Source organism: Phragmites australis, chromosome 5, assembly GCF_958298935.1.
Source record: "Phragmites australis chromosome 5, lpPhrAust1.1, whole genome shotgun sequence".
Classification (NCBI taxonomy): domain Eukaryota; kingdom Viridiplantae; phylum Streptophyta; class Magnoliopsida; order Poales; family Poaceae; genus Phragmites; species Phragmites australis.
Window position 1 is genome coordinate 13,346,955 of NC_084925.1, and position 15,512 is coordinate 13,362,466.

The window sequence follows — 15,512 nt, forward strand, 5'->3', positions numbered from 1 at the left end:
GGATCTAAAATACTAAAATAAATAGTATCGTGAGATCATAGGTGTCATCAGTCAACCAGTCCTCCGTCGTTTCCCGTACAAGGGTCCAAATCAACCCCGTTCATCATGATTGACCTATTCTTACCAGCATTTCGTGTGAGTGATTATTCCTTTTCACTAGGTTCTTCTCCATGCAAACTCATCTACATTCATGTTATCCACAATATCCAGTCCTATATGTTCATTAGCATTTAGGCCCCTATAAAATTAAGATATTGTTTAACAACTGAATTCACATTAGCATGCAATGACATGTGGGCCACATGTCATCGCATAGCAAATTATGGATTCAATATATTGAACAATATTTTAGCTTTTGGATCTCATTCAACAGTCGATTTGTTAATCTTTTTATCATTGTATACGAACCCTAATTCTATCGCTTCATTCTTCCCTGTACGATTTCCAATCATTTCAATTCAAATACAAGTTATCATTTCAAATCTTGTTCAGTGAATTTCATTCAAATCCAAGCAGCACTCTGTGAATTCGTCTAATCTCGTATCCTATCGAACAACAGAGTTTTTATGGTGTGATGCCTCTATTTGATGTACTGTTCTTAGTTGTTTGTGTTTTCTCTTTTGTCGGTTGTTCCTGCGAGTAGACGACTATATTCCGAAGCAGTACGAGGATCTCCAAGAGCAACAATTCAAGGTTCGATGAGCTACAAGGTCGAGACTTGGAGATATGCCAGAACCGAGTTTACGAAGATAACTGAGCAGCAGTCATGCAAGTGTCCTTGCTTATTTTGCACCTAACTTAGAGTTTTATGATAGCTGTTTATCCTTCATTGCATGCTTGTCTAATATGGAATCCCATGATAGGGTTTACTAGCAATTGTCTGATTATCCTTGTCGCCGTTGATCAAATCATGAGAAATAAAGGGTAGATATGCTAGTCGCTGTCATAGTTGGATTATGAGTTAAACTTGACTAATGTTTATGCAACATGAATTGGATGTGGTATCTTTTATAGCAACATGGTATAGGGATCCTAACAAGATGGTTTGTTTGAGGATGGTGCAAGAAGACGTATGTGTTGTGCTACATGGTGGGAATATGTATGTTACTGTGTGGGGTCCTAAGGACCGGTTCTAGAAGCATGTAACCTGGCTAAATAGCGCAACCACGAGGCCTATATGAGTATGGCCTGACCAATTAATTAGCCACCCCTTTGATTCTGTTTGCACCAGTGGACGGTTGAGTGGCACAAGAGGGGGCTTCTGCAGCGATGGAATCGTCTGTTAGCGGTGAAACCTCACTGGGTGCCTACGGATCGGCGGGAGCTTTGTAAAGGCCTTGTAGTGATCTCCTGGAAGCGCATCATAGGAAGTGTGCAAGTGCTTGATCAACACGGCAACACGAAGACTGTCACCTGGTAATGCGGGTGATGAAATCACGACTCGTGGGTAAAGTGTGCAAACTCTGCAGAGTATCAAACTGATCAATCAGCCGTGCTCACGGTCAAGAATGGCTTGGACTTCTTCTTGAGTAGTTGGGATTAGGGTTCGGGTATGAATAGTCGAGTAGCCAAGTAATGGGATTACCTAGTGAGTTTTGGTAGCCGGATATGGAATATCTGGTGAGTTTGGTAGTCAGGTGGAATCCGATGAGTTGTTCCTCTTATTTAGGTTGTGTCTTCACACTTAGTAAATAGGATGCTTGTTTCTTGAAGTTATAAGGTTGCTTAGTGTAGTAAACTAATGTCTAACATTTTCTTGACGTAAGCCCTCATGTCATACTTTCCTACACTTGCAGAGTATGATATGTACTCACACTTGCTGTTTTCAATAATAAATATTGCTCTGTTGGAGAAGACTATGTGAAGATCAAGAAAGCTGAAGACTACAATGAAGACGGAGCGTCCAAGGTCGAGTTGCCCCCAGTCGATTGCATGTGGTGTGCCTTGAAGCTTTTGTTGGAGTTTCCTCTTATTCTTCCGCTGTTGTTTAAAAACTCTGGCATTTATTTCAATAAATTTGTTTTTGCTCGATATAGAATTGTATGTCATTGATTATATCACCGCATGTATCATAAAACTGATCCTGGCATATATGTGAAAAATGCACTTAGTTATTCTTTTAAAAAACCGGGTGTGACACTAAAACTAGGTTAAAAAAACCCTATAAAAAGATTTTACACGTCGCTATGAACATTTGAGCGTGAAAATCGCCTAAAACGAAGCTACGAGCAAAAAGTTATAAGCTTTTGAAGTTTTAGTGGCTAATCTACAAATTTTACCTGATTTTCGAGAATAAACTGAATTGATTTTATACCAAAGTTCTATTTATGACATCATGAAACAAAACCAATTTATTTTTTTCTATTCGAAAAGCGCATGAAAAAATGCCCATAGACCTGTGGACCACGGCCATAGGGTCGGTCCACAGTGGACCGAAATCATAAACGAAGGGGTATGCAATGGTAGCCGTCGGATCTTGATCGGGCAGCCAGGGATCAAAGGAACTCGGCCATGTGGCGCAAACATGACTGGTGGCCAAGCCAACGGCGGTAGGTGATCGGAACCTTGCCAGAGTGGTGCAAACGGCAATGGATCACGACGAAACAAAACGCAAAAGGAAGAGGAGCACTACACCTTCTTTCTCAAGCAAACCTCTACTCCTCCCATCTGTTCTTCGATTTCATCTGTTCTTCTCATCTATCTCTATGTTGTAGGCCTGGCAACGGGGCGGGTTGGGGCCCGGTGCAGCCAGAACGTACCCGACCCGAAACCCAAATAAAAAAACCCGACCCGAACCCGAATAACATGTCGGGTGCAAAAATGAACCTGACCCCGAACCCTGCGGGGACCCGAAACCCGACAGGGACCCAAAACCCGACGCGGACGTGACGCGGGCCGGGCGTGCAGGCCTGCAAGGCTGCAACGTAAATGGGCTGTCGGCTACCTCCACAGACGTGACGCGGTGACGGACCACATACTGCTTCGAGCCCCGTGGAAGCTCCACGGGTGATAATTTATCCTCGAACCCAACCCGAACCCATTTCAAGGACCCGACCCGCAACCCCCGACCCCCGCGGGTCCAATTTCGTCCCCGCCCTCGCCCCTGCCGGGTCTAAAACCCACGGGGCCCCAACCCAACCCGTTGCCGGGCCTACTATGTTGTGCTAACACACCCACCAGGTGGTCTAGTGGTGTTGCTAATGGACAGATCAGAGTAAAAACAAATACGAGAGGCACATCAAAATTAAAAAGAAAATAACAAGTTTTGGATTATTTTGAACCCTGTAAGCGCAGCCAAGCAGCTGCCAACAATTCTTTCGACGGATCAAAGAATCAAGACAAAGTGCTTGTGGCTAAATACAGGTGAAAATGAAATAACTCGAATACTTGTGCCAAAACATCCCAGTCATAGCCAGCCAACAGCAGGCAACAAATTTATACAATGCCATTTCACAGGTTTCTCTCTACAAAATCCCAGATCCTCTCCTCCATGTAGATCCGGTCACAGAGCCGGCGTGGCATATGCCTTTCGTCAGGGAAGAGGAGGATCTCATAGGGCTTGCCCCCCGCCATCAGCGAGTTGATGAGCCTCGCCGTGTGCCTAAAATGCACGTTCTCGTCGATCATCCCATGGATGAGGAGCAACTTCCCTTTCAGGGTTTTCACATGGTGCATGATCGACCCATATTCGTAGGCATCACCATGCTCCGAGGGCAGGCCCATGTACTTCTCAGTGTAAAAGGTATCGTACCCATCCCATGCTGTCACCGGAGCACCGGATACCGCACAGCAGAACATTTCAGGAAACCTTGCAAGGCACATTGCTGAGAGAAAGCCACCATAACTCCAGCCGTACAGGCCAATATGGCCAGGTTTTGCAAGGCCTTGCTTTATTAGCCAGTCGGCGCCCATTAATTGATCTTCCGCATCAACACGGCCAATATTATACTTCAGCTGTCCCTCAAAATGCATCCCTCGCCTTGCAGATCCTCGATTATCCATCTGCAAGAGAAAGAGTGTCAGCCAGGAAGTACTAAACAAACTTATTGCATGAACCCAGCATAAATCCAAATAAATGCCAGAACTCATGTTATATGTACCTAAAGTTTGCAAGATACATGTGAATTATGGCTGCACTACAACTGTGACCACTTGGCTTAGTTTGTTTAAACAGCTGCACCAACAAAGTTTTGACAGAATATGGAGTGCAACAGTAGAAAACAACTCAAACTATATTTGTTTTATACCCAACTGCTAGCCAGCTGAGTAAATTTCCTTTCTGTACAGGTACCAACAATCAGTTAACACAATATTTGTTTATTCCACACATGCATGTCAACCTGTAAAAAAATGTGTACTTTTAGCCTATGTTCGGGGTCCAACGTGGTACCGGCGTATCATGAAATGTAGTTCTCTTATTAAATCTTTGGGGTCCAATGTGGAAATGGTGTATCATGAATTTAAATTGCATATTTCTACATGCCCATATTCCATGATTTGTGGGTAATAAAATTCTATCAGCTCAGTGGAACTTGCGTTTCTAAGTCAAGATAACCTCTAGGAAATGTATTAACTCAAGATTAAGGGCATTTATCAACACATCGATTCATAGCCGACAATTTCCTTTGGATTGTCACTTGGGTCTAGTGCAATTCTTTTCATCCCTTCTAATACTATGGTCTATACACATTTCCACTCTAAGTAATGTGTTGGCACACAGTCCCATGAAGAAACATGATGCTCAACCCCCAAAAGAAGCAAGAGCAGAATATTTACCTTCCAAACTAATATACCCTTACTTCGTAGGTATTGAGCTCTCATGTCAACTGTACTTATCCATGAATCACTAACAAGCTGGACACTGGGGCCACCATAAACGTTAATAAGCGTTTTGTAGGGAGGTGGCCCATATTTTCTCTCATCAGGAAGGTAGAGAGTGCCATATAAAGCTGTCCCATCCATCGCTGTAATTTGGACTATCTCTGGAGACAGCTGCTGAAACTTTTTAAGTGGTGGAACTGTTAATGGCTGCTCAAACAGAGGCATAATTACACTTCCATCAAGCAAAGAACACAGCAAGATCACAGGTGGAGATTTTATCGAGTCATACACATCAATAAACCTTAGCAACTGATGATCAAGAATTACTGAATGCCGTCCAGTTCCATGAGTCAGCCTTTTAGGGGGTTGCAAGGGAAGGCTCCAATCTGGAAAGAGATTGCTGTGGTACAGATTTGTCTCCAATGGTCCATCCAGCGTACCAGTGAAATATATAAGACCAGAACTCTCATTGACACCAGCAATTTGCTCGACCATCCAATCACCTTGTGTAAGGGGTCCCAAGCACACGCCGTCCTTGTCATGAACATACAAGTGTCTAAATCCTGTCTTCTCACTGGCCCAAATAAAGCCACCTGGATGTTTACTATTCACTCTGTCTAGAGGGGTGAAACAATCATGCATTGTGATCCATATATCATGCTCTTCTTCTAGTAAGACTTCCCTTTTACCCGTGGCAATATCAAACTTAAGTAGTTTAAGTTTTGTGTGGGTTCTGTGGAGAACTTGAACGGCAAGAGCATTATTATGTATCCAGTTGACTCTAGCTAGGTATTCTTCGTCACCGTGGGCACCATTTGGGTCTCCACAAAGGAGATCCATCCAAGTTATTTCTCCTCCATGGGAAGGAACAACACCAAGTCGTACTTTAACATTAGTTGCTCCCGCAAAGGGGTATGCATGGTCTTCTTGAGCATCTGGATCAACAGAACTTTTGCCCTGATGCATAATTCTATATAGTGGAATATCAGATGAATCCACTTCAGTAAACGCAAGGTGTTTGCTATCAGGAGACCACCAGAATCCCATCTTCCTTTCCATCTCTTCCTAAAATGAGAAAATGCAAAATATTAGCTAGGAGCGGCCAAAATAACTTTCATACCAATGATAATGGACCATCATGAGCACCTGTGCAATATACTCGGCAAGCCCGTGGATCTGAAAAGATAAAATAAACATAATGTCAGGTTCTAAAGTAGCAAGAATAATATCATGTAATGCGAGCCTTTTTTAAATCACCAACTACTAAGTGCAACTCAGTTGTTCTGACTGTTATAGAAATAAATTGACATGAGAACATACATGTTACATAGCATAGGTAAGTTCAACAAAGAAAAAAAATTATTAGGAAGGGGTGATATAGGCCTATTTAGCAGCTTTTTGGATGTACTAACCTATTGGGCTCATAGCATAGATGGCTATAAGGCAGCTAGCTAGAAACCTAGAATAAACTCGAAAGCTGTTTCATACTGGTAAACCTTTACAGACTTTCTGAGCACCACAGGCCACCAACAGTAGATTCAGCTTCCCTATAGAAGGCAAGTTAAAGCTTTCAATTAAAAACAACATAATCCATCTGTTTGGATCTGGATTATGTTTATATTGGTGACTGAACAAAGATTAAATAGGGTCAACCAGGCCCTCAGTAGTTAGTACCAGTAGAATAGCTCACTTGGTGGTTTAATTCTGAAACACTACAGATGAAGTACAAAGAATCATGTGTTATGATAAAAAGACAAAATAAATTTGCAGTTTGAATGATAGCTATGTTGGATTAAATGCCAAAAACAAAGCATCCAGAAGCTTCTAGAAAGTCAACAAGATATGGAATTTTGCAACCTGCTGGCCAAAACATTATTATGAAATAACAATAGCAAATAACATTGTTTGATAAAGAATTGAAGATATTGTCAGCAAGACAGCAAAAAAACTACCTTCCCACTTTCTCTTGCACCATAGGTCAATTGCCTAGTTTCTCCATTAGAAAAACCCAAGGTATGCAGCTCATCGTCCCTAACATATGCAATCATGTCCCCATTTGGAGATAGATGAGGGTCAATGATTGGGGACGTGGGAGAATTTTGCAGCTTGAGTACCGGTTCGGACCCAGACAAATCCTGGAAGTAAACCTATTGAAAAAGGAAAAGTTATGTCAAATATCTCTGATGAAGTATAGCATATATGTGTTAATGGTATTATAGTCAAGGGTATTAGAGTAATCTCCTAGTCCTAGGGTTTCCCTCGTGTACTCTATATATTGCCCCCATGGGGCTATTATTCAATACAAGTTGCTATTCCTAACATGGTATTAGGGCTAGGTTTTCTTTTGAGACGCAACAACTCGTCCCAACCCTAGACCACCCGTTGTCGGTTTCTCTCCAGTCCGCCGACTTCTTCTCACCATCCGAGGAAGCCCTTGACAGAGAAGGTGTTCTCCGGGTCGAGCACAAACTGGTGCTTGGCGATCTTCCCCACGAGTCGCTCCCTAGACTTGGTGTAGGCGATGATGGAGTTGGTGGTGCCTGGTGTGCTAGGTTGTGCTTTGGTGCTATGAGTCCTTTTGTTTGAGTTTATCTTCAACTCCTCTTGCATCTAGCTTTAGTATTTGTTTTCCGTTGCGTCCACATCCAAGTCTCAGTCTCCTTGTCCTTAGCATGGACAACACTCAATATCTCGCAGCGGCGTCTATACCATGTGAGTCCATATATTCCTTCATTGGTCAGCTGATTTCTTTTCAGAAGTTTTTGTGGGAATTTTTTCTCCAGAGGACCTTAACAAGTCTGGGCAATAGTTAGTTACAGTACATTATCAAATTTCAGCCACTGACCCTAGCTAACTCAAAATAATACCCATGTTACAAACTGCCAAGTTCCCCCCACAAGGGACAACTGATAGCTATGCGAAACAAGGGGTGGTTGAGGCACTGTACCTCACCAGCTCTGTGAGGAAGGGAGAGGGAGAGAGAGGTCAAGGAAATAGATGGGTTCTTATTATTTGATTTCCAATCAAACAGATTATACCCTTTACATAGAGGTAACCTCCTAAAAAATTTTATCCGAACAAACCAAACTAATTGACAGGTAGCAATCTAATTTAAATGGAAACTTATCACCTAAGAAAATGTGACTCATGTGGGGGAAGCACTTTGGCTGGCCAGCCCTAGGCGTGCACCACAGCAAGCATATGTGCATTCCCACTTGCCACTGATATATTAACTGGAAGCGCTTAATGACACAATGTTCAGAGGTAAAGGGGCTTAACTGAACAAAGGCAAATAGTAGAGGACCACAAGTCAAAAAAACAACTTGATGGGCGATTGCACAAACAGAATAGTAAAGGGGCTCACATCAACAACTCCTGAGTCTACTGATTTCGTAAGCGTAATTACACATGTTGACATAGTTTAGGGGCTTATAGTGCAATTACCAGCTATATTTTCTACCACACACAGCAGACAAATGTACAAGTTATCAAGTTTGTTCTCCCCCTGAAATGTCGATCAAGAGAGCACTGTAAGAAAATTCAGACAAAAGCATCTAACTATTTTCTACACCCTGCTGGTATTTTTATAGTTGGACACATGAGCAAGCAATATGACCTTTGAAGCTTTGACGCCTTTTTCAATTTCTTAATCCACCAATACACGATGCAGTACTAATATACTTATAACATGAATGCAATAACACAGACACAAATCTGCAGACATCAGTTCACTTTACTTCATGTCAGTAGATACTAGAGAGCAAACCCTCACGGCTCATATCCCACAACATCAGAATATACACAATTAGGGATGGCACAGGGTGAGAACCACATTAAACCTCAAGGGCAGATTCACACAACGGAGAACTAACATTAAGAGCTTCTGAAGAATTTACTAACCCCGGAAAGGAGCGGCACGACAATGCCGGCGCGAGAAGAGGGCACACCAGAATGACGAGCGCGCCACTCGTAACGAGTGACCCCAAGGCCGCGCTCCCGAGCGCGCTCGCGCCTCAACCGCTCCTCGGCGGAGAGGTTGCCCTCTTCGAGCCCGCCGCCGTCGGGGGCCCCGAATAGCAGCTCTTGGCGGCGCTGCGCCGGGTCGAAGGTGAACACCTTCCGGTGGAGCGTGCCGTCGGGGCTGTACAGGTAGGCCACCCGCCGGTCGTCGGGGCTGAAGCTGAGCGCCACCGGCGCCCCGTAGCCCGGCAGCGGGTGCTGCACAATCTCCTCCACCGCCATGTTGGCGCACTCGACACCCGCCTCGCCCTCCGCACCACCGCCGCCGCTGCCGCCGGCCACCACGGCGTACGCGAGCGGCATCCCAGTCTCCAGGCGCGGCTTCTTGCGGTTGTGCTGATCCGACCTCTCCACCCCCGCCGCGTCGACCGATCGCATCGACCACGAAGCAGCCGCCGTTGCCTTTCTTGGGGGGCTGTCCTCTCCCGAAAACCAAGAAAGGCGCGATCTTTCCGCCGGAGACCGGGAAAGCCAGGATCTTTCGGCCTGAGGGCAGACCGGGTAGCGGCCCCGGGGGCCGTGAGGAGTGGCCGGAACGGCGTCGGAGGCGGGGGAAGAGATCGGAAGCCGCCGCTTCGTGAAGGGGATGGGGTGGGCTTGCGTTGGGGTTTGGTTGTTAATGGCCGTTTGTTTTAGCTTTAATCGTGAGAATGCAGTCTAATACGTAGAATTTATGAAAGTTTTTCTCATTAGATTATAAAGATCGTGAATTTTAATAGTACAACTTGATTTTTTAGGTAATGGATACAGTTCTGAATTTTTCATTTTTTGGCCAATATTCATTATTACATCGTTTCAAGAAAACAAGAGAAAAATAAAAAATACTATTAACCATATAGCCTTCATAATTTCTTCACTTTGTGTTTCCTTTTATAGCAACCTTTAGAAACACACCCAATAGATTTCTCTAAAAATTCGCTACATCAAAATCATAATAAGTTTTCTTGTTAAAATAATATTATTATGATAGAGCTATATAGACAAAAACAAATAGCAGCCGCCCCTACTAGAAGTCGTGATCTTAGTAGTAGCCCTTTTGTCATTAGCCAATTTCCCATTATATAGCACATATTATTAGTTTTTTATTTCTAAAGTAATAGTGATTATATGCTAAATAGATCTAGCAAAATGACATAAAAATAGATGCTACATGTTTTTTTTTATTTTACAAAAGCAACATTTTAAATTACTATTCTAATTTTTTTACCAAGTTATCCTTGATCAAAATAACACTCTACATAAGTACCATAAGAAAACTTTGATCTTAAGTAGAAGCTTAAGCTTCATAGACCTGCTACTGGGATAGATATAGGTTGTTTTACCATTTGGATGTATATAGAATGAACCGAAAATTTTGCATTCGCATGCAACCCCTAATTTGGACACCATATTATGCTAAGTAATTTGTTTATCCCTAATAATTGGTCTACATAATGAAAGGTTTAGCATTATGGATTTCATGATTTTGGTCATTGTGGTTTGTTTTCTTCTAACCACATTATACCATGATGGATACTATTCACTCAGAGTGGAATTACCCAACCAAGTATATTCTAGAATTTAGTCTAGCATCCATCCTTAATCTAGAAAGATCCTCATCTAAGGAATTCATATTTCACTTTCATGAGTCCAGACCAAAAGTGAGAATCTCCTGGTTTTCCCTTTACCTGTGTGAAAAATTTGTAGGTATTTATTTTAGAGCAGTTGTTGTCATACCCCATCCTCATTAAGCAGTCTATAAAGCCACTTACTGAGGAGGCAAATATTCTTAACTAAGAGATTAATAATACCTAATCCACTTGATCTTTTAGTTGGCATAGGATGTCCCATCGAGCTGGTCGATATTTCTTTTTATGGTTATTCCCTTATAAAAGAAACTTGGACCAAAGATAATCCAATTTTTTTAGCACACCCCTGAGGATTTCAAAGAAGAACATCATGAAAACAGAGAGACAACTTAGCACTGAGTTTATAAGTACCAATTGACATCTAGCAGATATAAGTTTCCCCTTCCAACGGCTCAGTTAACTCAAAATCTTTTCTTCAACCCCCTTCCAATCACTATTTGTTAGTTTCCTATGAATCATCAGAATGCCAAGATATATGAAGTGTAAAGACATAATATCACATCTAAATAATTATGTGTACTGGTCTTGACATGTTTCAGCAGTCCTATAGCAAAAGATTTCACTTTTATGAAAGTTAATCTTAAGCTCATATGGTTGTTCAAACACACATAGCAAGAGTTTCATATTTTTTGTTTGCTCAAGGTTATGATCCATGAAAATGATGGTGTCATCTACATATTACATAATAGATAAACTATCATATGCAAGGTGTGGAACAACTAAAGTGATTTTTCTATCCCTTTTTGCTCTAGATATCAGTACTGCAAGTATATCTGCTACAATATTGAAAAGGATGAGCGATGGGGGTCTCCTTGTCTCAATCCTTTTTGTGTTTAAAAATAAGGTCCAATTTCATCATTGACCTTCATTCCTACATATCCTATAGGCACAAAACTTTGGATCTAGTCACACACACACCATTGTGCTAAAAGTCCTTCTATTCTCAATATATGTTATAGAAAGAACCATTTAACCTTATCAGATGCTAGGCAACTCATGAATGGTCTCATGGAGTATTATCACTCCTTCCATTATGTTTCGACAAAACATGAATGCAGTTTGTGTAGAGCTAATTTTTTTTCAGCAACTGTACCTATACCTGTTCAAAGGCCGGGTCGGGCCAGACTTTGAAAAGGCCAACTGGGAAACCACAAATCTGATCCCGGCCTGACAACGGTTTTTTTGGCCGAACTCGTGCTTTTCCGAGATTTTTCGGGTTTTGGACCTATTTTTGAAGCATAAGCCTGGCCCTGTGCATTGGTCGGGTCCGGTTTACCGGGCTAGGCTACCCAGGAACAGGCCTAACTATACCGATCCAATTAGTGACAACTTTAGTAAAAATTTTAAAGCTAACATTAAGGAGCCATAGCAGACGATATTTTTTAATCTTTAATGCATTACTCTTTTTAGGAATATGGATAATGACACCAGAGTTCAGACTGGAAATAGGCAATTTCCCTTGGTGAAAGTCCTTGAATAAGGCCCTGAGATCGCCTCTGATGATTTCCTAGAACACTTGGTAAAATTCAGTAGGAAATCCATCGGGGTTTGGAGCTTTATTATGCTCCATTTGGAAAATTGCCCTCTTTACTTTCTCTACAAAATGGGCGGTAAGGATCTCATTTTTGCTTTCACTCACTTGAGGAGTATCACTAATTAATGGTTCATGCATCGCAAAATTATTATGCTTTAGTTTGCCAAATAGGCCTTTATAATACTTTGTGCTATATTTTTTAAGATTGGCCTCTCCGATTACAGGACTATCCTCTTGTTCCAACTTGTATATTCTTATCTTTCTATTTTTACCATTGGCCATTAGATGGAAATATTTGGTATTATTATCTCCCTCCAGTAGCAGTTTGGCTTTAACTCTTTTGTACCCTTTGAGCTCTTCTTCTCTTAGCATATGAGCTAAAATTTCATTAAGGTATTGCTTCAATGTTACCTCATTAGGCGTTAAAGGATTATTTTCTGCCCTTTTATCTAGCTCATCTATCATTATGGTGAGCTATTGATTTTCTTTCATGAGAATGCTAGAACTATGTTTGGTCCAATCTCTCAAGTACTATCGAAGGGTTTTAATTTTCTTTTGCCATTTTTCAATGGCATTATTCCCTCTATGCTCATTTTGCCATATGTTTGTCACAAGTCAACCACCCGAATTCGAATTTGAATAGGGATTGTGTACCATAATGAGGACAAGCCCCTGTGCTGAGGAATAAAGGGGTATGATCAAATCGGGACTAATCAAGTGCCTCAACCTTGAATTTTGGGTACTTGGATTCCCACTCAGTGCTCATAAGAACATAATCAGGTTTCTCAAAAGTTGGTGAATCCAGTTCATTTGCCCATGCATATTGTCTTCCAGTCATTTCAATCTCCTATAAATCCAACATGTCTATTATTACATTGATCAAAATTATCATTATTCTTGTTCTCAGGGCATCTCATAATGTTGAAATCCTCCTATGATCATTGGGTTGGTTTTCAAATTACATACATGAGCCATTTCAATGAGAAATTCCGCTTTAGATTCCTCTTGGACTCGTCCGTACACCGCATATAGTGCCCAAGTGAATCCATCTTCTCTGTTCTTTAAAAAGAATTTAGAGTAAAAATCCCCTTTAACTATGGAGCCAATGTCAAAAACAAAAGCATTAACACCAATAATCATTCCCCCCAATCTTCCTCACGGTGGCATAACATGCAACAGATAATCCAAACCACCATATAAGTGATTAAAAGTTCAAGCAGGAAAAGTGCTTTTACCTGTTTTCATAATATTGAGGAATTGAGATGTTGTTCTTTTACTATGTCTGAAATATAATTTTGTTTAGCCAAGTCTCCAAGATCTTTGTTATTTCAAAAGATACCTTTCATCAGATATGTATTTTGGACAGAGTATTTGGCTTCTTAGGTAGGTGAGGAACCTTACCTTTGTTCTTAGGGGAAGTAGACTTTTTCTTTCTAGGGACCATGTTTAGATTATCACAAATATGGTCCAAATCCTCATCATCGAGGACCTCAGTTAAATCACGGCATATATGACTGAGGGTAGCATCAAGTCCATCAATATCATCAACGTCCTCTAAATTATAAGGATCCGGAGTTTTGCTATCTTGTTTTATTCTACCTCTAGAACTAGGTGTTTTGGCTACCACCGATAAATGATCAATCTCTATGTTTTTAATAGAAATAATAGATTACTTAATAACCCCATCATCTCTACTCATGGACACACCTAAATTCTTAATATTTGAAGAAACAACATCATTAGATAAAGAAAGGAATGACGAATTATGTGCACCTCCATCTAGGTTGCGCTTTGCTACAAGTCGCTTCACCTTGGTCATTGAGTCTTCATCTCCCAGAGCTAGTAGCTTGCTACTGGTGGAATGCCGTGTGGCCATGGTAGCCCCTAGGACTGTGAATATATCCCCAGGGGCCACCCCTTCCTGAGCTGCTACGCCTATCTTGGCATATACATCCTCTAAGCCGTCCATCATTGGGAGCGCCACCAAAGCCTCAATCATCTCAATATTTCTCAAGTGGGCCCTCACCCCATTTTGCTTGCACAAATGCGATAGCTGTTGCCTTGAGAAAGTATTAAAAATAGCCCTCATGTGCATCATCTTATCAACGGTCGTATTATTATTAGTAGCTGATAATTTATTCTTGTCCTCTATCATTGTTTCTGCATCTTGCATGGGATCATGGTCAGCAAGTATGCATGATGCAGGAGTTGCAGGCTTGGGTCCAAGCATGTGGTCCCCCATTGTGACATTCTCACCATCGCTAGTAGTTACAGTTCCATGCACAATATCATGCGCTATAGGGTCATGCACAACCTGGAGGTGAGCATCAGTGGCCTCGTTAGCCATAGCTACGCGGTGAATGACTTGAAGTAGCATGCCCTAGACCACAGTTAGGCAAGACCATGCTCCTGAGGCTCGCGTCCTGACATCCAACGTGTCCACACTATCAGCATCTAGCTCGTCGCCTTGAGCGACCACACTGACATCCACCGACTCGCTGTGAGCGGAGTCCTTGGCGGCTAGCGACAACACACCATTAGTGACATCAATCGCCAGCTCTAGCACGTCATCAGCATCGTTAGCTAGGACACCATCAGCCTCTGGCGCTAGTGTATCACCAACCATGGCAACACCAACTGCTGGTTCATCATCTCCTCCCTTCGCCACTAGTTGTCATTGCGTGTTGTAGACCGTCATGACCCATTCCATCATCTGAGCCGCATCAGGGAGGATAGGGGTGACCTCGCATGCATTGCAAGCTGCAACTACAGGTGCATGTAGAGTGAACATTAGTGTAGCTCGTGGTCCTGTCTAGCGCTTCAAGTCGCCTCCACTCCATGTCCTGCTGTAGACCGTCATCGCCAAGCTGTTGCTACCGTTTTGGATGCTTGACAACCTGTCATGCGAGTTCACCGTCATTTGGTTGTCATGTTCCGCCGCTCGCTGGAGCTCCGCGATCACTTGCGTGCTGAACCACCACCACTCCGACCGTGTGCCACCATGCCCAGCTCACCGTGTGTGATATCCAAGACGGAGCCGAGCTAGGTTAACTCGCGTCGTTCGATCAACTTTGAGCGACTGCGATTGTAAGTTCTCATACCCCTTTGATGCATTAGATCTCTGTCATGCCAGGTTTTTCAAAAGAAAAACCCGGTGCATTCCACATGTATGCCAGGATCAGTTTCATCATATATGCGATGACATAACAAGTAATATACAGTTCTATATCAAACAAAATAACTTTATTGAAATAATTACCAGAGTTTTGAAGACAGCAACAGAAGAACACAAGAGGACTCCTAAGGATCTTCTGGGCACACCACAAGCAATCGACTGGGGGCAACGCGACCCAGAATGCTCCGTCTTTATATAGCCTTCAGCTTCATTGATCTTGGTGAGGTCTTCTCTAACTGATCAACATTTATTATCAGAAATAGCAAGTGTGAGTACTTATCGTACTCCACAAGTGTAGGAAAAATATGACATAAGGGCTTATGACAAGAAAAGG

General features: G+C 42.3%; 1 protein-coding gene across 1 annotated transcript; it reads right to left on the bottom strand.

The window, feature by feature from the left end:
- Nucleotides 1–3,244: 3,244 nt before the first annotated feature.
- LOC133918809 (uncharacterized) lies at nt 3,245–9,468 on the bottom strand. The gene is made up of 5 exons (XM_062362880.1): nt 8,722–9,468; nt 6,774–6,968; nt 5,968–5,997; nt 4,777–5,886; nt 3,245–4,002 (listed from the first exon to the last, which is right to left on the bottom strand). Exons 1-5 carry the CDS (start codon nt 9,217–9,219, stop codon nt 3,451–3,453), a joined length of 2,385 nt encoding a protein of 794 aa, XP_062218864.1. The 5' UTR covers nt 9,220–9,468; the 3' UTR covers nt 3,245–3,450.
- Between the last annotated feature and the right edge of the window lie 6,044 nt (nt 9,469–15,512).